Here is a 19436-nt window from a genome sequence, read left to right as displayed (position 1 = left end):
CATCCTGTGTCACCCCGCGGGGAGGTGACACAAATGTCACCCCCCCCCCCCTCAGGGTGTGTGAGTCATCGCTGCCGGGAACTTTGGGGTTTTTGGGGTATTTTTGGTTAATTTCTTGTTTTTTTCAAGTGGGGGGGCGCCGAGGGGCTTCGCCCCCTGAGGAGGGGGGGGACGGGGAGGGGCTGTGAAGCCACCATGGGGGGGGGACGGGGGGACATAAGGGGGCCTCCGCCCCCCCCCGGCTCGGCCACAAGGAGAGGCGGCTGCGGGTGAGTACGGAGGGAGCTGCGCGGCCTCCACGGCCTCCGGGGCCTCCGGGTCCTTTGGGGCCTTTGGGGCCTCCTTTTTGATGTCCTTCACGTCCTCCGTGTCCTCTTTTTCCATGGCCTCCATGGCCTCCATGTTCTCCTTTTCCATGGCCTCCACGTTCTCCATGTTCTCCTTTTTGATGTCCTCCACATCCTCCGTGGCCTCCTTTTCCATGGCCTCTACATCTTCTGTGTCCTCCTTTTCCTTGGCCTCCACGTCCTCCACATCCTCCTTTTCCATCTCTTCCATGTCCTCCAAGTTCTCCTTTTCCATGTCTTCCATGGCCTCCGTGTTCTCCTTTTCCATGGCCTCCACATCCTCCATGTCCTCCTTTTTGATGTCTTCCATGTCCTCCACATCCTCCTTTTCCATGTCCTCTACATCCTCCACGTCCTCCTCTTCCATGGCCTCCATGTTCTCCATGGCCTCCTTTTTGATGTCCTTCATGTCCTCCATGTCCTCCTTTTCCTTGACCTCCATGTCCTCCACGTCCTCCTTTTCCACGTCTTCCATGGCCTCCATGTCCTCTACATCCTCCTTTTCCATGGCCTCCACATTCTCCATGGCCTCCTTTTTGATGTCCTTCATGTCCTCCACGTCCTCCTTTTCCATGGCCTCCATGTCCTCCATGTCCTCCTTTTCCATGGCCTCTACATCCTCCACGTCCTCCTTTTTGATGTCCTTCACGTCCTCCACGTCCTCCTTTTCCATGGCCTCCACGTCCTCCACATCTCTTTTTCCATGTCCTCCATGTCCTCAACATCCTCCTTTTCCATGGCCTCTACATCCTTCATGTCCTCCTTTTCCACATCTTCCATGGCCTCCATGGCCTCCTTTTTGATGTCCTCCACGTCCTCCATGTCCTCCTTTTCCACGTCTTCCATGGCCTCCATGGTCTCCATGTTCTCCTTTTCCATGGCCTCCACAACCTCCATGTTCTTTTCCATGGCCTCCACCTCCTCCACGTCCTCCTTTTCCATGTCTTCCATGTCCTCCTTTTCCACATCCTCTACATCCTCTTTTTCCATGGCCTCCACTTCCTCCATGTTCTTCTTTTCCATGTCTTCCACGTCCTCCAAGTTCTCCTTTTCCACATCCTCCATGTCCTCTACATCCTCCTTTTCCATGGCCTCCACATCCTCTACATCCTCCTTTTCTGCATTCTCCACAACCTCCATGTTCTCCTTTTCCATGGCCTCTATGTCCTCCACGTCCTCCTTTTCCATGTCTTCCATGGCCTCCACATTCTCCATGGCCTCCTTTTTGATGTCCTTCATGTCCTCTACATCCTCCTTTTCCATGGCCTCCACATCCTTCATGTCCTCCCTTTCCATGTCCTCCACGTCCTCCACAGCCTCCGTTTCCATCTCCTTGACGTCCTCCATGTCCTCGATCTTCTCCACGTCCTCCATGTCCCCAATGCCCCCCTTGTCCTTGATGTCCTCCATGTCCCCGATGTCCTTGATGTCCTCCTTGTCCTCCATGTCCCCGATGTCCCCAATGTCCCCAATGTCCCCAATGTCCCCCTTGTCCCCCTTGTCCCCCTTGTCCTTGACGTCCTCCATGTCCTCGATGTCCCCAATGTCCCCAATGTCCCCCTTGTCCCCCTTGTCCTTGACGTCCTCCATGTCCTCGATGTCCTTGATGTCCTCCTTGTCCTCCATGTCCCCGATGTCCCCAATGTCCCCAATGTCCCCCTTTGTCCCCCTTGTCCTCGATGTCCTCCATATCCTCGATGTCCTCCATGTCCTTGTCCTCCATGTCCCCAATGTCCCCAATGTCCCCCTTTGTCCCCCTTGTCCTTGATGTCCTCCATGTCCTCGATGTCCTCGATGTCCTCCACATCCTCCATGCCCCCGATGTCCCCAATGTCCCCAATGTCCCCAATGTCCCCCTTGTCCTTGACGTCCTCCATGTCCCCAATGTCCCCCATGTCCTTCTTGTCCTTGATGTCCTCCATGTCCTTGTCCTCCATGTCCCCAATGTCCCCAATGTCCCCCTTGTCCTTGACGTCCTCCATGTCCTCGATGTCCTCGATGTCCTCGATGTCCCCGATGTCCCCAATGTCCCCCTTGTCCTTGACATCCTCCTTGTCCTCCTTATCCTCCAAGTCTTTGATGTCCTCCATATCCCCAATGTCCCCAATGTCCCCAATGTCCCCCTTGTCCCCCTTGTCCTTGACGTCCTCCATGTCCTTGACATCCTCCATGTCCCTCATGTCCCCCACGTCCCCCACGTCCCCCCCGCCCCCCCCGTCCCCACCCCCCCGTCCCCATCCCCACGTCCTCCTTGTCACCTCCACCACGTCCCCACCGCGTCCCCACCACCACGTCCCTGTCCCCCGGCGCCACGTCAGTGTCACCCTGTCCCCACGACCACGGCGCCACGTCACTGTCCCCACAGCGCCATCTTCACCCCCCCGTGGCCCCAGCCCTGCGGCCACGGTGGCACTTTCGTGTCCCCATCATCACGTCCCCACTGTCACCTCCACGTCCCCATCGCCACGTCACCGTCCCCATCCTCGTGTCCTTGTCCCCATCATCACGTCCCCACCGTCATCTCAATGTCCCCATCACCACGTCCTTGTCCCCATGTCCCCATCCCCACCTCCATGTCCCCGTCCTCGTGTCCTTGTCCCCATCCTCAGGTCCTTGTCCCCATCTTCATGTCCCCATCACCACGTCCTTGTCCCCATCTCCATGTCCCCATCTTCATGTCCTTGTCCCCATCACCATGTCCCCATCCCCATGTCCTTGTCCCCATCTTCACATCCTTGTCCCCATGTCCTTGTCCCCATCCTCGTGTCCTTGTCCCCATCTCCATGTCCCCATCACCATGTCCTTGTCCCCATCTTCATGTCCTTGTCCCCATCTCCTCGTCCCCATCTCCTCGTCCCCATCCTCGTGTCCTTGTCCCCATCACCATCTCCTTGTCCCCATTCTCATGTCCTTGTCCCCATCCTCAGGTCCATGTCCCCATCTCCTTGTCCCCATCACCACGTCCCCACCATCATCTCCATGTCCCCATCACCACGTCCTTGTCCCCATGTCCTTGTCCCCACATCCTTGTCCCCATCCTCATCTCCTCGTCCCCATCCTCATGTCCTTGTCCCCATCTTCAGGTCCTTGTCCCCATCTCCATGTCCCCATCTTCAGGTCCTTGTCCCCATCTCCATCTTCACGTCCCCATCTTCATGTCCTTGTCCCCATGTCCCCATCCCCACCTCCATGTCCCCATCCCCTTGTCCTTGTCCCCATCACCACGTCCCCACCATCATCTCCGTGTCCCCATCCTCACGACCTTGTCCCCACCCCCTTGTCCCCATCTCCATGTCCTTGTCCCCACCCCCTTGTCCCCATCTCCATGTCCTTGTCCCCACCCCCTTGTCCCCATCCCCACGTCCCCCCCACCATCTCCTTGCCCCCCTCCTCACCCCCTCCTCCCCTCTCCCCACAGGTCCACCGCCACCGCCACCACCGCGATGTCCCCTCCCCGCCACCACCACCACCGCCGCCCCCCTGTCCCCCCCTCCCTCCCCCTCCGGGCCTTCCTCCCCCTCCTCCTCCTCTTCCCCCCGTGCCACCCCCGCTGCCACCGCGCCGTGGGGCGAGCCTGCGACGTCCCCCCGGTCCCCGGCATCGACATTTTGGGTTCGGGCTTGGACGTCACCACCTTGACCCAAACGGAGGGACAAGCCCTGGATATTTTGGGACCCCCCGGGACCCCCAAGGGACCCTGCGTTATCTGCCGGGACCCCTTGCAAGGCGGACGCCCCCTCCGGCTCCCCCCGGGGGTCGCCAAGTGGCGGGTGGGCAACAAGCTCAAGTGGAGGACCACGGTGGCCGAGGGGACGTCGGCGCTGGGGACGACGGTGGCCAAAACCGAGGAGGTGGCCCGGAAGTGGGAGGTGGGTTTGGGGGTGACACCGAAGCCGGGGGTCGGGGGGACGGTGACGGTGGCCGGGTCCCACTCGCGGGTGGCCGAATTTGGGATGCAGCGGCAGAGGGAGGATCGCTACAGCTTCGCCAGCACCGAGATCCAGTGTGTGCGCTACTGGTGGGTACTGGGGAGTGGTGGGGGCCTTCCTCCTCTGCCCTCCTTCATCATCATCATTGGCTTCGTCATCTCCTCCATCTTCTTCATCTCCATCTCCTCCATCTCCTTCATCTCCTCCATCTTCTCCATCTTCTTCATCTTCATCTTCTCCATCTTCTTCATCTTCATCTTCTTCATCTTCTTCATCTTCATCTTCTTCATCTTCTTCATCTCTTCCATCTCCTTCATCTCCTTCATCTCCTCCATCTTCATCTTCAACTCCTCCATCTTATTCATCTTCATCTTCATCTTCTTCATCTCTTCCATCTTCTTCATCTCCTCCATCTTCTTCATCTTATTCATCTCTTCCATCTTCTTCTTCTTCATCTCCTCCATCTTCTTCATCTTCTTCATCTCTTCCATCTTCTTCTTCATCTCCTCCATCTTCTTCATCTTCTTCATCTTCATCTTCTTCAACTCTTCCATCTCCTTCATCTCCTTCATCTCCTCCATCTTCTTTATCTTCTTCATCTTCTTCATCTCTTCCATCTTCTTCTTCTTCATCTTCTCCATCTCCTCCATCTTCATCTTCATCTTCTTCAACTCTTCCATCTCCTTCATCTTCTTCATCTTCATCTTCTTCATCTCCTTCATCTTCATCTTCTTCATCTTCTTCAACTGTTCCATCTCCTTCATCTCCTTCATCTTCTTCATCTTCTTCATCTCCTTCATCTCCTCCATCTTCTTCATCTTCATCTTCTTCAACTCTTCCATCTCCTTCATCTCCATCTCCTCCATCTTCACCTTCATCTTCACCTTCATCTCTTCCATCTCCTCCATCTTCATCTCTTCCATCATCTCCATCATCTTCATCTCCATCCCTCTTCTGTCTCCTCCATCATCTTCATCCCTTCTCCACCATCTCCTCTTCCACAGCCTCCCAGAGACCCCCCTCAAATCCCATTGCCCCCTCCCGTACCCCCATAGTGCCCTGCAGACCACCATAGCACCCCACAGACCCCCCAACACCCCGTAGACCACCCAATCACCCCATAAACCCTTCCAACACCCCATAGATCCATTCAACAGCCCCCCAATCACCCCATTACCCCCCCAATCACCTAGGATACCCCCCAATCACCCCATAGACCCCATAACAACCCCACAGACCCCCCTCCCATCACCCCATAGACCACCCCAACACCCCGTAGACCCCCAAACCACCCCACAGACCCCCCCAGTCACCCCATAGACCCCCCAAACCACTCCACAGACCCCCCCCAGTCACCCAGTCACCCCATAGACCCCCAAACCACCCCACAGACCCCCTCCAATCACCCCATAGACCCCCAAACCACCCCACAGACCCCCCCCAGTCACCCCATAGACCCCCAAACCACTCCACAGCCCCCCCCAGTCACCCCACAGACCCCCAAACCACCCCACAGCCCCCCCCCAGTCACCCCACAGACCCCCAAACCACCCCACAGACCCCCTCCACCCCCACCCCTCCACCCCATTGACCTCTCTCCTTCTCCCCCCCCCCCCCGACAGGATCTCGGCCACCACCCCTCCCCATCCGTCCCCCCACTTCCTGCGGGCCGTGAAGGCCTTGCCCCCCCACTTCACCCCGGACACCGCCGCCGACTACGGCGAGCTCCTGGCCGCCTACGGCACCCACTACATCCAGTCGGCCCAACTGGGGGGCCGCCTGCGCGCCGTCACCGCCATCCGCACCTGCCAGGCCACCATGGCGGGGCTGAGCTCCCAGGAAGTGGCCGACTGCTTGAAGGTGGAAATGGCCGCCAACGTCGGCCCCGTCCAGCTCAAAGCCATGACCGAAGCCTGCAAGAAAGCCCGGGCGAGCAACCAAGGCAACGCCAGCTTCAACGAAGTCTTCAACGAGCGGCTGGTGGACGTGGAAGGCGGCGAGGAGCACGGCGACGTCTTCTACGGTAGGCCCGAGGCCTACTCAAAATGGCTGCAGGGCCTACCCCGCTTCCCCGGCCTGGTGGCCGCCAACGTCCGCTCCCTCCACACCCTGGTGCCCAAATCCGACAAGAGGCACGGGGCGTTACGGGCGGCCATCAGGCACTACATCTCCTGGCGGGCCTTGCGGGCTAATTGTAGCCAGGCCTGCGCCGGCGGTGGCCATCTTGTAGGCCCTTGCCAATGCAGTTGCCCGGCCAACGCCGCCGTCACCGCCGGTTGCTGCTCGCGGCACCGGGGCATGGCGCGGGTGACGGTGTTGGTGCAGGAGGGGCAAGGGTGGCGGGGGGACCTCTTTTCGGCCACCGACGCCTACGTCCGGGTGTTTTTGGGGGGCCGGCGGGCGCAGACGGCGCCGGTGTGGAACAACAACCACCCGAGATGGGGGGCGCGCTTGGAGTTGGGGGTCCTCGACCTCGTCCCCGGCGCCCAGTTCAAGGTGGAGGTGTGGGACCGGGACAACGGGTGGGACGACGACCATTTGGGGACCTGCACCCAACCCGTGGAGGCCGGGGGGACCCGCGAGGTCGTTTGCTTCGCCGGGAAGGGGCGCCTGAAATTTAGCTACCTAGCGGCGTGCGGGCCGGGTTTGGGGGGGCCCCTCTGCTTGGACTACGTCCCGCAGCCCCCCCGAAATAACGGGGGGCTCTACCGCTTCTCCCACTGGCCGCCGAGGCCCGGAGATGGCCCCGTGACTTGGCCCACCCAAGAGGAGCAAGAGGAGGAGGAGGAGGAGGAGGAGGAGGAGGAAGGCGGGAGCCTCTACGGGGATTTTGGGGAGGCCCTGGGGGGGGACGAGGACGATTCGTGGGAGGACCTCGGTGGTGTGGGGGACGCCGGTGGTTCCAGGGAGGCTTCCGTGGAGGTCGAGTCCTCGCCTGGTCTCCAAAATCCCAATTTTGGCCTCAAAAAGGCTTCTCCAGGCCTCCAAAATCCCAATTTCGGCCTCCAGGAGGATCTCGCGGACCTCCAGGATCCATCATCGGGCCTTGAGGAGGCTTCTCCAGACCAAGATCCCAATTTTGGCCTCAAAAAAGTTTCTCCAGACCTCCAAAATCCCAATTTTGGCCTCAAAAAGGCTTCTCCCAAATTTGGCCTCCAGGAGGATCTCCTGGACCTCCAGGATCCATCATCGGGCCTTGAGGAGGCTTCTCCAGACCAAGATCCCTCTTTTGGCCTCAAAAAAGTTTCTCCAGACCTCCAAAATCCCGATTTTGGCCTCCAGGAGGATCTCGTGGACCTCCAGGATCCATCATCGGGCCTCGGCGAGGATCTCCTGAGCCTCCAAAATCCCCATTTTGGCCTCAAAAAACCTTCTCCAGGCCTCCAAAATCCCAAATTTGGCCTCAAAAAGGCTTCTCCAGGCCTCCAAAATCCCAAATTTGGCCTCCAGGAGGATCTCGTGGACCTCCAGGATCCATCATCGGGCCTCGAGGAGGCTTCTCCAGACCAAGATCCCTCTTTTGGCCTCCAAAAAGTTTCTCCAGGCCTCCAAAATCCCGATTTCGGCCTCCAGGAGGATCTCCTGGGCCTCCAAAATCCCAAATTTGGCCTCAAAAAGGCTGCTCCAGACCTCCAAAATCCCAATTTCGGCCTCCAGGAGGATCTCCTGGACCTCCAGGATCCATCATCGGGCCTCGGCGAGGATCTCCTGAGCCTCCAAAATCCCAAATTTGGCCTCAAAAAGGCTTCTCCAGGCCTCCAAAATCCCAAATTTGGCCTCCAGGAGGACCTCCAGGAGCCATCTTCTGGCTCTGGAGAGGGTCCTCCAGCCCCCCAACTTGGTCCTCCAGCCCCCTAAGCTCGCCCCCCCCCCCCCCCCCAGGTCCTCCCTGGCCTCCAGCCTTGAACCCGGGGCCGGATTAAACGCTTTGTGCTGCAGCCCCGCCTCGGCCTGGTCTTTTTTGGGGGGACTGGGAGGGACTGGGAGGCACTGGGAGGGACTGGGAGGGCACTGGGAGGGACTGGGGTAGACTGGAGGGGGATTGGGAGGGACTGGGAGGGGACTGGGAGGGACTGGGAGGTCACTGGGAGGGACTGGGGTAGACTGGAGGGGGATTGGGAGGGACTGGGGGGCACTGGGAGGGCACTGGGAGGGACTGGGGTAGACTGGAGGGGGATTGGGAGGGACTGGGAGGGACTGGGAGGGCACTGGGAGGGCACTGGGAGGGACTGGGGTAGACTGGAGGGGGATTGGGAGGGACTGGGAGGGGTCTGGGAGGGACTGGGAGGTCACTGGGAGGGACTGGGGTAGACTAGAGGGGGACTGGGAGGTACTGGGAGGTACTGGGGGGCACTGGGAGGGGACAGGGAGGGGACTGGGAGGTACTGGGAGGGGACAGGGAGGTACTGGGAGGGGACTGGAAGGTCACTGAGGGGCACTGGGAGGGGCTGGAAAGTAACTGGAAGGGACTGGAGTGCACCGGGAGGTACTGGGAGGGGACTGGGATGCACTGGGAGGGACTGGGAAAGGACTGGGAGGTAACTGGGAGGAACTGGGGGGCACCGGGAGGCACTGAGAGAGACTGGGAGGGGACTGGGAGGTAACTGGGAGGTACTGGGGAGCACTGGGAGGTCACTGAGAGGCACTGGGAGGAGACTGGGAGGCACTGGGAGGTACTGGGGGGCACTGGGAGGTACTGGGGGGCACTGGGAAGGACTGGAAGATACTGGGAGGGGACTGAGAGGTAACTGGGAGGTACTGGGAGGTACTGGGAAGAACTGGAAGATACTGGGAGGGGACTGAGAGGTAACTGGGAGGGGACTGAGAGGTAACTGGGAGGTACTGGGAGGTACTGGGAGGGCACTGGGAGGTACTGGGAGGTACTGGGAGCCTTCTTCACCCCCACAGACCCCACAACCCCCCCCCAGGAGCCCCATAGCCCCCCACAACCCCCCCCGGATCCCATTTAGGGACCCCAAAACCCCCCAAAACCTCCCAAAACCACCCCAAAACCCCCCAAAATCACCCCAAAATCTTTATAGGGCCGGGGGGGGGGGCCCCAATTTCCTGGGGGGGGGGGGGCGGGTCCTGCCCCCATAATGCGGAAGAGCTCGGCCGGGGCGCCCCATAGCGCCCCATAGCGCCCCATAGCGCCCCATAGCGCCCCATAGAGCCAGGTACGTGCCCCCCCCAACCCCCCCCACCCCATAACCCTCCGGCCCCATAGCTGCCCCATAGAAGGTGTCGTCCCCCCCCCCCCCCAAAAAAAAAAACCAGCCCCATAGGGCGCCGCGGCATCACCCCTAAAGGTCAACATGGCCCTATAGCCCCCCCCCCCGGCCCCATAACCCCCCCCCGGCCCCATAGATCCCTCCTGGCCCCATAGCGCCCTATAGAAACCCTATAGCCCTCTCCCCACCCCATAGCGCCCTATAGAAACCCCATAACCCCCCCCCAGCCCCATAGATCCCCCCCAGCCCCATAGAGCCCTATAGAAACCCCATAGACCCCCTCCCAGCCCCATAGAGCCCCCCCAGCCCCATAGAGCCCCCCCAGCCCCATAGAGCCCCCCCCCAGCCCCATAGAGCCCCCCCACCCTATAAGAACCCCATAGACCCCCTCCCAGCCCCATAGACCCCCTCCCAGCCCCATAGACCCCCCCAGCCCCATAGAAACCCCATAAACCCCCCCAAACCCCATAACTCCCCCCCAGCCCCATAGACCCCCCCAAAACCCCATAGACCCCCCCTAAACCCCATAACCCCCCCCAGCCCCATAGACCCCCCCCCCCAAACCCCATAACCCCCCCCCAGCCCCATAGACCCCCCCCCAGCCCCATAGAAACCCCATAACCCCCCCCAGCCCCATAGACCCCCCCCAGCCCCATATAAACCCCATAGCCCCCCCAGCCCCATAGACCCCCCCCAGCCCCATAGAAACCCCATAACCCCCCCTCCAGCCCCATAGACCCCCCCAAACCCCATAGACCCCCCCAGCCCCATAGAAACCCCATAACCCCCCCCAGCCCCATAGACCCCCCCCCAACCCCATAACCCCCCCCCCAAAACCCCACAACCCCCACCCCAACCCCAAAAAATGCCCCCCCCTTGGGCCCTGACCCTGACCCTATTTTGGGTCCCGGGGGTTATGGGGCGCCCCACAACCCTGCCCCCCCCCCCCCCCGCCCCCCCCCCTCATCCCCGAGTGCCCCCCCCAAATTTGCGGGCGCTGCCTGGGGGCCATGGTGGGGCTGGGGGCGCTGGGGGGGGCCCTGATGCTGGTGGGGGGGCTCCTGTGCCAGCAGCTCCTCCTCCGGGGGGGGGGGGGGGGACACCCCAAAAAGCACCCCCCCCACCCCAAGAACTTTGGGGACCCCCTCCCCCACTTTGGGGGGACGACGACCCCCCCCTCCTCCCCCCGCCGCCGCCGCCGCCGCCTCCCCCCCAAAATTTGGGACCCCCCCGGCCCCCCCCAGCCCCGCGTCACTTTGAGGGAGATCGGGGATTTTTTTCAGCGGGGGGGGGGGGGAAGGGGTAAAAAAATATTAAAAAAATTAAAAAAAAGGGGGGAGGACCCCAAAAATAGGTTGGGGGGGGGCCCAAAAATTTTTTTTGGAGGGTGAGGGTTTGGGGGGGGTCATTTTGGGGGGTGTGGGGGGGTGAAAGGGGTGATGGGGAGAGGTTGGGGGGGCTGAAAGCGCCCATCAGGGGGGTTGGGGGGCCTTGAAACTGTCATTTTGGGGGGTTTGGGGGGTCTTGAAACCGTCATTTGGGGATTTTGGGGGGGTCTTGAAACTGCCAATCATGTATTTTGGGGTGCCCAAAAAATGTTAGTTAGGACTGGGCCCCAAAAATGGTATTTAGAAATTTTGGGGTGCCTTGAAACCGTCATTTGGGGATTTTGGGGGGTCTTGAAACCACCAATTGGGTGTTTTGGGGTGCCCCAAAAATGTTAGTTAGGGTTGGGCCCCAAAAATGGTATTTCGGACTTTTGGGGTGCCCTGAAACTGTCAATTAGGAACTTTGGGGTGCCTTGAAACCGTCATTTGGGGATTTCGGGGGGTCTTGAAACCGCCAATCGGGTGTTTTGGGGTGCTCCAAAAAATGTTGGTTAGGACTGGGCCCCAAAAATGGTATTTAGGAATTTTGGGGTGCCCTGAAACTGTCAATTAGGAACTTTGGGGTGCCTTGAAACCGTCATTTGGGGATTCTGGGGGGTCTTGAAACCACCAATTGGGTGTTTTGGGGTGCCCCAAAAATGTTAGTTAGGACTGAGCCCCAAAAATGGTATTTAGGACTTTTGGGGTGCCCTGAAACTGCCAATTAGGAACTTTGGGGTGCCTTGAAACTGTCATTTGGGGATTTTGGGGTGCCTTGAAACCATCATTTGGGGATTCTGGGGGGTCTTGAAACCGCCAATTGGGTGTTTTGGGGTGCCCCAAAAAATGTTAGTTAGGACTGGGCCCCAAAAATGGTATTTAGGACTTTTGGGGTGCCCTGAAACTGCCAATTAGGAACTTTGGGGTGCCTTGAAACCGTCATTTGGGGATTCTGGGGGGTCTTGAAACCACCAATTGGGTGTTTTGGGGGGTCTTGAAACCACCAATTGGGTGTTTTGGGGTGCCCCAAAAAATGTTAGTTAGGACTGGGCCCCAAAAATGGTATTTAGGAATTTTGGGGGGCCCTGAAACCGACAGTGTCTCCTGGATCTATGGGGTGCCTTGAAACGCCCAATTTCTCCATGGACCTATGGGGAGCCCCGAAACCGACAATACAGCCAAAGATCTATGGGGTACCCCAAAACCATGATAGACTTATGGGGTGCCTTGAAACCGCCAATTTCTCTATGGACCTATGGGGTACCCCGAAACTGCCAGTGTCTCCTGGACCTATGGGGAGCCCCGAAACTGCCAACTTCTCCCCGGACTTATGGGGAGCCTCGAAACCGCCAACTTTTCCCAGGACTTATGGGGCACCCCGAAACCACCGGTGTCTCCTGGATCTATGGGGAGCCCCGAAACCGTCAACTTCTCCCCGGACTTATGGGGAGCCTTGAAACTGCCAATTTCTCCATGGACCTATGGGGCACCCTGAAACCTCCAGTGTCTTCTGGATCTATGGGGAGCCTCGAAACCCCCAATTTCTCCATGGACCTAGGGGGAGCCTCGAAACCACCGGTGTCTCCTGGATCTATGGGGTGCCTTGAAACCCCCAATTTCTCTATGGACCTACGGGGAGCCTCGAAACCGCCAACTTTTCCCAGGACTTATGGGGCACCTCGAAACCACCGGTGTCTCCTGGATCTATGGGGAGCCCCGAAACCGTCAACTTTTCCCAGGACCTATGGGGCACCCCGAAACCGACAGTGTCTCCTGGATCTATGGGGTGCCTTGAAACCCCCAATTTCTCCATGGACCTAGGGGGAGCCTCGAAACCACCAACTTCTCTATGGACTTATGGGGCACCTCGAAACCCCCAGTGTCTCCTGGATCTATGGGGGTGCCTTGAAACCACCAATTTCTCCACGGACTTATGGGGCACCCCGAAACCACCAGTGTCTCCTGGACCTTTGGGGGTGCCTTGAAACTGCCAACTTCTCCCCGGACCTATGGGGTACCCTGAAACCCCCGATTTCTCTATGGACCTATGGGGAGCCTTGAAACCGACAGTGTCTCCCGGATCTATGGGGAGCCCCGAAACTGCCAACTTCTCCCCGGACTTATGGGGAGCCTCGAAACCACCAACTTCTCTACGGACTTATGGGGCACCCCGAAACCACCGGTGTCTCCTGGATCTATGGGGAGCCCCGAAACCGTCAACTTCTCCCGGACTTATGGGGAGCCTGGAAACCGCCAACTTTTCCCAGGACTTATGGGGCACCTTGAACCGCCAGTGTCTCCTAGATCTATGGGGTGCCTTGAAACCCCCAATTTCTCCATGGACCTAGGGGGAGCCTCGAAACCACCAACTTCTCTATGGACTTATGGGGCACCTCGAAACCACCGTGTCTCCTGGATCTATGGGGTGCCTTGAAACCACCAATTTCTCTTTGGACCTATGGGGTACCCCGAAACTGCCAGTGTCTCCTGGATCTATGGGGAGCCCCGAAACTGCCAACTTCTCCCCGGACTTATGGGGAGCCTGGAAACCGCCAACTTTTCCCAGGACTTATGGGGCACCCCGAAACCGACAGTGTCTCCTGGACCTTTGGGGGTGCCTCGAAACTGCCAACTTCTCTATGGACCTATGGGGCACCCCGAAACCACTGGTGTCTCCTGGATCTATGGGGAGCCCCGAAACTGCCAACTTCTCCCCGGGACCTATGGGGAGCCTCGAAACCCCCAATACATCCAAAGATCTATGGGGTACCCCAAAACCATGATAGACTTATGGGGTGCCTCGAAACCGCCAATTTCTCTATGGACTTGTGGGGCACCCCAAAACTGCCGGTGTCCCCATGGACCTATGGGGAGCCCCGAAACCCCCAATTTCTCCATGGACCTAGGGGGAGCCTCGAAACCACCAACTTCTCTACGGACTTATGGGGCACCTCGAAACCACCGGTGTCTCCTGGACCTATGGGGGTGCCTTGAAACCCCAATTTCTCCATGGGCCTATGGGGAGCCCCGAAACCGACAATACATCCAAAGATCTATGGGGTACCCCAAAACCATGATAGACCTATGGGGTGCCTTGAAACCACCAATTTCTCCACGGACTTATGGGGCACCCCGAAACCACCGGTGTCTCCTGGATCTATGGGGAGCCCCGAAACCGCCAACTTCTCCCCGGACCTATGGGGTACCCCGAAACCACCAACATGTCCAAGGACCTATGGGGTGCCTTGAAACCGACAGTGTCTCCTGGACCTATGGGGAGCCCGAAACCTCCAACTTCTCCCCAGACCTATGGGGAGCCTCGAAACCGCCAACTTTTCCCAGGACTTATGGGGCACCCCGAAACCGCCAACTTCTCTATGGACTTATGGGGAGCCTCGAAACCACCAGTGTCTCCTGGATCTATGGGGAGCCTCGAAACCGTCAACTTTTCCCAGGAATTATGGGGCGCCCCGAAACCTCCAACTTCTCCCCGGACCTATGGGGAGCCTTGAAACCACCAACTTTTCCCAGGACTTATGGGGCACCCGAAACCTCAACTTCTCTATGGACCTACGGGGCGCCCCGAAACCGCCAACTCCTCCTCGGATTTTTGGGGCTCCTCGAAACTGCCGTTGCCTCCCTGCCTTATGGGGCACCCCGAAACCGCCGCCAGCCCCCCTGCAAGTCCCCGGGGGGGGCCCCCAAAGCTGTTGGGGCCCCGCCCTGGGTGGCGCTTCCTGCCGGCGCTCCCCGCTTCCTGCCCGCACCGCGCTCGCCCTGTCCCCCACCAACGGCCGCGGCCCCGAAGGTACCGGGTGGGGAGTGGGTTTCGGGGTCCTCGGGGGGGGGGCACCCAAAGGTGCTGGGGGGGGGGGGGCACCCAAGGGTGCTCTGGGGTTGGGGGTCTTGGAGGTGGGGGTGTTATGGGGGTGCTCCGGGGCGTGGGGGGGAAGTTGGGGTGATAAGGGGGAGGGGGAGGATGCTGTGGGGACGTGGGTGGGGGCCCAAGGGTGCTGCTGGGGGGCACCCAAGGGTGCTGGGGGGGGGGGGACCCGAGGGTGAAATGGGGGGGGGGGGGGGGGCGCGGCTTCCAAGCGTGCCGCGGGGAATCCCAAGGGGGCGCCGCGGGCACCCAAGGGTGCTGGGGGGGAACCGAAAGGTCCCAAGGGTGCTACGGGGGGGGGACTGGAAGGGTCCCAAGGGTGCCCCGGGGGGGGACCCAAGGGTGCTGTGGGGACTTGGGGGGGGGGGGGGGGGACACAAGGGTTTGATTGGGGTTGTGGGGCGACAAGGGGGGGTTGTGGGGCACCCAAGGGTGCTGTAGGGGCTAAAAGGGGGGGTCCAAAGGCTGCTGGGGGGCACCCAAGGGTGCTATGGGGTGGGAGCTCGGGGTGCCGAGGGGGTTGTGGGGGTCTCAAGGGTGCTTGGGGGGGTCCCAAGGGTGCTGGGGAGATCCTGAGGGTGCTTGGGGGGGGGTCCCAAGGGTGCTGGGAGGGGGTCCCAATGATAGTGGGGGGGTCCCAAGGGTGCTGGGGGGGTCCTAAGGGTGCTTGGAGGGGGGGGTCCCAAGGGTGCTGGGGGGTCCCAAGGGTGCTGGGGGGGGGTCCCAAGGGTGCTAAGGGGGGGGTCCCAAGGGTGGTGGGAGGGTCCCATGGGTGCTGGGGGGGGTCCTAAGGGTGCTGGGGGGGGTCTCAAGGGTGCTGGGGGGGTTCTAAGGGTGCTGGGGGGGTCCCAATGATAGTGGGGGGGGTCCCAAGGGTGCTGGGGGGGGTCCTAAGGGTGCTGGGGGGGGGTCCCATGGGTGCTGGAGGGGTCCCAAGGGTGCTGGGGGGAGGGGTCCTAAAGGTGCTGGGGGGGGGTCCCAAGGGTGCTGGGGGGGTCCCAAGGGTGCTGGGGGGGGTCCCAATGATAGTGGGGGGGTCCCAAAGGTGCTTGGAGGGGTCCCAAGGGTGCTGGGGGGGGGTCCCAATGATAGTGGGAGGGGTCCCAAAGGTGCTGGGGAGGGTCCCAAGGGTGCTAAGGGGGGGGTCCCAAGGGTGCTGGGGGGGGGGGTCCCAAGGGTGCTGGGAGGGTCCCAAGGGTGCTGGGGGGTCCTAAGGGTGCTGGGGGGGTCCCAAGGGTGCTGGGGGGGTCCTAAGGGTGCTGGAGGGGGGGTCCCAAGGGTGCTGGGAGGGTCCCATGGGTGCTGGGGGGTCCCAAGGGTGCTTGGGGGAGGGTCCCAATGATAGTGGGGGGGGTCCCAAGGGTGCTGGGGGGGGGGGGTCCCAAGGGTGCTGGGGGGGGGTCCCATGGGTGCTGGGGGGTCCCAAAGGTGCTGGGGGGGTCCCAATGATAGTGGGGGGGGGTCCCAAAGGTGCTGGGGGGGGTCCCATGGGTGCTGTCCCCCCCCCCACAGGGACCCCAGGACATGGGGGGCCACCCCCCTGGCTCGCTTGGCTACCGTCCTCTGCGCCCTCCTGGCCACCCACGTCACCGCCCAGGACCCCCCCGTGGCCACCACCCGCCTTCACCCCCCCCCCCTCCGGTGGCCACCGAGGGCCAGGTGCTGGCCACCACTGGGACCCCACCGGAGACCACTTCCGAGACCCCCCAGTGGCCCAAAAGCCACCTCTGGGACCCGGTGGCCACCACCCTGGACCACCAGGACCCCCTGGTTGGCTACCAAGCCACCTCGGAGAGCGGCGGTGGCCACCACCAGGGGCTGGTGGCCACCGGTGGCCACCACCATGCCGTGATGGAGCCCACCCTTTGGGTGGCCACCACCGGTGACCACCAGCCACCGACGGAGCCCACCACTGGCCACCAAGTTTTTGGGGGGCTCACTAGCCACCAGCCACCCTTGGAGACCACCAGTGGCCACCAGAAGAAGGCGGTGGCCACCAATGAAGGCCAGGTGACCTCCTGGGTCCCCATGGGCCACCAGCCAACGTTGGAGGCCACCACTGGCGTGATAGAGACGGACACCACTGAAGACCAAATGACCCCCTTGGTCCCCACTAGCCCACAGCCAATGTTAGTGGCCACCGGTGGCCACCAACCACCTTGGATGACCACCGTTGGCCACCAACCAACGTTGAAGACCACCATTGGCCACCAATCACCTTTGAAGACCACCGTTGGCTACCAACCACCATTGAAGACCACCATTGGCCACCAATCGCCTTTGAAGACCACCGTTGGCTACCAATCGCCTTCAAAGACCACCATTGGCTACCAACCAACGTTGAAGACCACCGTTGGCCACCACTCAACCCCGTTGACCACCGTTGGCCACCACCCAACCCCGTTGACCACCGTTGGCCACCACCCAACCCCGTTGACCACCCTTGGCCACCACCCAACCCCGTTGGCCACCACCGAGCTCCTCTTGGCCAACCCGGGGGCGACACCGGCCCCCCAGAGCAGCTCGTGGCGCTGGCTACTGGTAGCCTTGGTGGTAGCCATGTTGGTGGCCATGCTCTTGGTGGCCTGGTGGCAAGTCCGCCGCCGGCGCCACTCGGGCTCCACCTCCTTCGGGCCCTGGGCCGGCCCGGCCTTGGTGGCCGAGGACGATGGCGGCGGTGGTGGCCCGGCCGCGGTGACGCAGCCTTTGGTAGCCACGGTGGCCACCATGCAGCAGGAGCCCACCCTCAGCACCTTCCGGGCCACCTCCGGCTCCGTGGCCATGGAGGAGCTGACGGCCACCAAAGGGGAAGAAGCGCCGGCCAATGGGGAGCCCGGGGCTCAGGCCACGCCCACCACTTAGCCCCGCCCACCCAAAAAAAAAAAAGCTCCGCCCCCTTTAGCCCCGCCCAAGGGACCCCGGTGGTCCCCGGCCCCAATTTTGGGTAATTTGTCCCCAGTTTTGTGCTCCCTGTTCCCGATTTTCTGTCCCGTCCCCAATTTCAAGTCCTTCGTCCCCAGTTTCCTGTCCCCAAATTTTGCTTCCCCTGTCCCCAATTTTGTGTCGTTTGTCCCAATTTCCTATTCCCTGTCCCCAATTTCATGTCCTTCGTCCCCAATTTCCTGTCCCAAATTTTGGGTCTCCTGTCCCCAATTTCATGTCCCCTGTCCCAAATTTTGTGTCCCCAATTTAATGTTCACTGTCACCAATTTTGTGTCATTTGTCCCCAATTTCATGTCCCCCGTCCCCAATTCAGTGACCCCTTTCCCCAATTTCCTGTCCCCAATTTTGTGTCCCCCGTCCCCAATTTCCTCTCCCTGTCCCCAATTTTGTGACAAAATTTATATTTTTCTCCTTTTTTTGTACGTTTTTTTTTTTTTTTTAATTTTCAGAAGCTATTTAATAAAAACATCCAGACCGAGCTGCGTTGTCCCTGTTTTCCCCCAAAAAATAAATGTCCCCCCCCCATATAGCCCCGTGTCCCCCCAAAATATGTCACCCCCCCCGTATTGAAGGAGCCCAGTTAATGCCCCTTTCTCTCCCAGTTCTCCCAGTTTGAGCCCAGTTTGGGGTGGGACGTGGCATGGGGTGACCCTTGGGTGACTCACGGGGCCCCAGGGCCCCTCCTAATTAACCCGGCCCCTCCTAATTAACCTGGCCCCTCCTAATTAACCCAACCTCTCCTAATTAACCCGGCCCCTCCTAATTAACCCGGCCCCTCCTAATTAACCCAACCTCTCCTAATTAACCCGGCCCCTCCTAATTAACCCAGCCCCTCCTAATTAACCCAGCCCCTCCTAATTAACCCAACCTCTCCTAATTAACCCGGCCTCTCCTAATTAACCCAGGCGCCGCCTGGCTGTGACATCACTGCTCTGGCACTCGATGACGTCATTTCCTCGTTTATTTAATTGCCTTCAGGAGGTGAGAAAGCAGCCCCGAAATGGGCCCAAACTCGGTTGTTTTCTCCCCAAAAGGACGGGGGGAAGAAATTCAAGATGGCCGCCAATCCAAGATGGCCACCACCCCAAGATGGCTGCCACACCCAAGATGGCTGCCACCCCAAGATGGCCACGCCCCCAAGATGGCTGCCACACCCAAGATGGCTGCCAATCCAAGATGGCCACGCCCCCAAGATGGCTGCCACACCCAACATGGCCGCCATTCCAAGATGGCCGCCACACCCAAGATGGCCGCCCCTAGCTCCACCCCCAAGATGGCCACGCCCCCTAAGATGGCCACACCTCCTGGCCCCGCCCACCCCAAGATGGCTGCCCTAGGCCCCGCCTCCAAGATGGCCGCCCCCAGCTCCACCCCTAAGATGGCCGACTTAGGCTCCACCTCCAATATGGCTGCTCTCCCAGGCCCCGCCCACAAGATGGCTGCCATAGGCCCCGCCCCCAAAATGGCCACCCCTTTAGGCCCCGCCCCCAGCATGGCCAGTTAGGCCACGCCCCACTCCAAGATGGCCGCCTCCGTCCCGCCCCCAAGATGGCCGCCCCCACAAAATGGCCGCCGTAAGCCCCGCCCACCCTTTAGGCCCCGCCCCAAGCTGACCAATCAGGCCCCGCCCCCAAGCTCTGCCCCGCCCTTAGCCCCGCCCCCTCAGCAGCCCATTGGCCGCCACCCCGGCGGCGGCCATGACGGCGAGGAGGGAGGCGGCAGCCGATAGGGCCAGG

At 60.6% G+C, this 19436-nt stretch overlaps 2 protein-coding genes and 2 long non-coding RNA genes across 37 annotated transcripts; 3 read left to right on the top strand and 1 right to left on the bottom strand.

Annotated features, from left to right (window-relative positions):
* The first annotated feature begins 50 nt into the window (after positions 1 to 50).
* Positions 51 to 8214, top strand: PRF1 (perforin 1). The gene is made up of 3 exons (XM_068668614.1): positions 51 to 269; positions 3766 to 4365; positions 5899 to 8214. The coding sequence occupies exons 1-3, from the start codon at positions 196 to 198 to the stop codon at positions 8132 to 8134; spliced, it is 2910 nt and encodes a 969-aa protein (XP_068524715.1). The 5' UTR covers positions 51 to 195; the 3' UTR covers positions 8135 to 8214.
* Positions 8215 to 8657: 443 nt separating this feature from the next.
* On the top strand, positions 8658 to 9531 carry LOC137849120 (uncharacterized). Its single transcript, XR_011091691.1, has 2 exons — positions 8658 to 9031; positions 9094 to 9531. It is a non-coding gene; the product is annotated as an uncharacterized lncRNA (long non-coding RNA).
* Positions 9532 to 11841: 2310 nt separating this feature from the next.
* On the bottom strand, positions 11842 to 14575 carry LOC137849122 (uncharacterized). 34 transcript variants are annotated; one of them, XR_011091718.1, is made up of 10 exons: positions 14445 to 14563; positions 14182 to 14370; positions 14006 to 14144; positions 13918 to 13967; positions 13596 to 13766; positions 13268 to 13480; positions 13107 to 13155; positions 12843 to 12919; positions 12128 to 12277; positions 11842 to 12022 (listed from the first exon to the last, which is right to left on the bottom strand). It is a non-coding gene; the product is annotated as an uncharacterized lncRNA (long non-coding RNA). The 34 variants fall into 34 exon arrangements; XR_011091706.1 differs by lacking the exon at positions 12128 to 12277 and adding exons at positions 12553 to 12691; positions 12730 to 12842 and having other exon boundaries at positions 11842 to 12100; positions 12882 to 12919; positions 13107 to 13218; positions 13331 to 13480; positions 13918 to 14069; XR_011091704.1 differs by adding an exon at positions 13777 to 13851 and having other exon boundaries at positions 13596 to 13699; positions 13957 to 14069.
* Positions 12910 to 18178, top strand: LOC137849121 (uncharacterized). The gene is made up of 3 exons (XM_068668612.1): positions 12910 to 13077; positions 13300 to 14682; positions 16270 to 18178. The coding sequence occupies exons 2-3, from the start codon at positions 13333 to 13335 to the stop codon at positions 17617 to 17619; spliced, it is 2700 nt and encodes an 899-aa protein (XP_068524713.1). The 5' UTR covers positions 12910 to 13077; positions 13300 to 13332; the 3' UTR covers positions 17620 to 18178.
* Positions 18179 to 19436: the final 1258 nt, after the last annotated feature.

The sequence above is a fragment of the Anas acuta genome, unplaced genomic scaffold (genome assembly GCF_963932015.1).
Source record: "Anas acuta unplaced genomic scaffold, bAnaAcu1.1 SCAFFOLD_345, whole genome shotgun sequence".
In the NCBI taxonomy this organism is placed as follows: Eukaryota; Metazoa; Chordata; class Aves; order Anseriformes; family Anatidae; genus Anas; species Anas acuta.
Note: the sequence above shows the minus strand (reverse complement) of the source record. Positions and strands in the feature narration are given on the sequence as shown.

Bases quoted from the DNA above. Each gene is read 5' to 3' on its own strand.
- PRF1 (XM_068668614.1), top strand. From the start codon at position 196: ATGGGGGGGGGACGGGGGGACATAAGGGGGCCTCCGCCCCCCCCCGGC. The intron at 270-3,765 runs GTGAGTACGGAG...CTCTCCCCACAG, and splicing joins ACAAGGAGAGGCGGCTGCGG to GTCCACCGCCACCGCCACCA. The intron at 4,366-5,898 runs GTGGGTACTGGG...CCCCCCCGACAG, and splicing joins ATCCAGTGTGTGCGCTACTG to GATCTCGGCCACCACCCCTC.
- LOC137849121 (XM_068668612.1), top strand. From the start codon at position 13,333: ATGGGGTACCCCGAAACTGCCAGTGTCTCCTGGATCTATGGGGAGCCC. The intron at 14,683-16,269 runs GTACCGGGTGGG...CCCCCCCCACAG, and splicing joins CAACGGCCGCGGCCCCGAAG to GGACCCCAGGACATGGGGGG.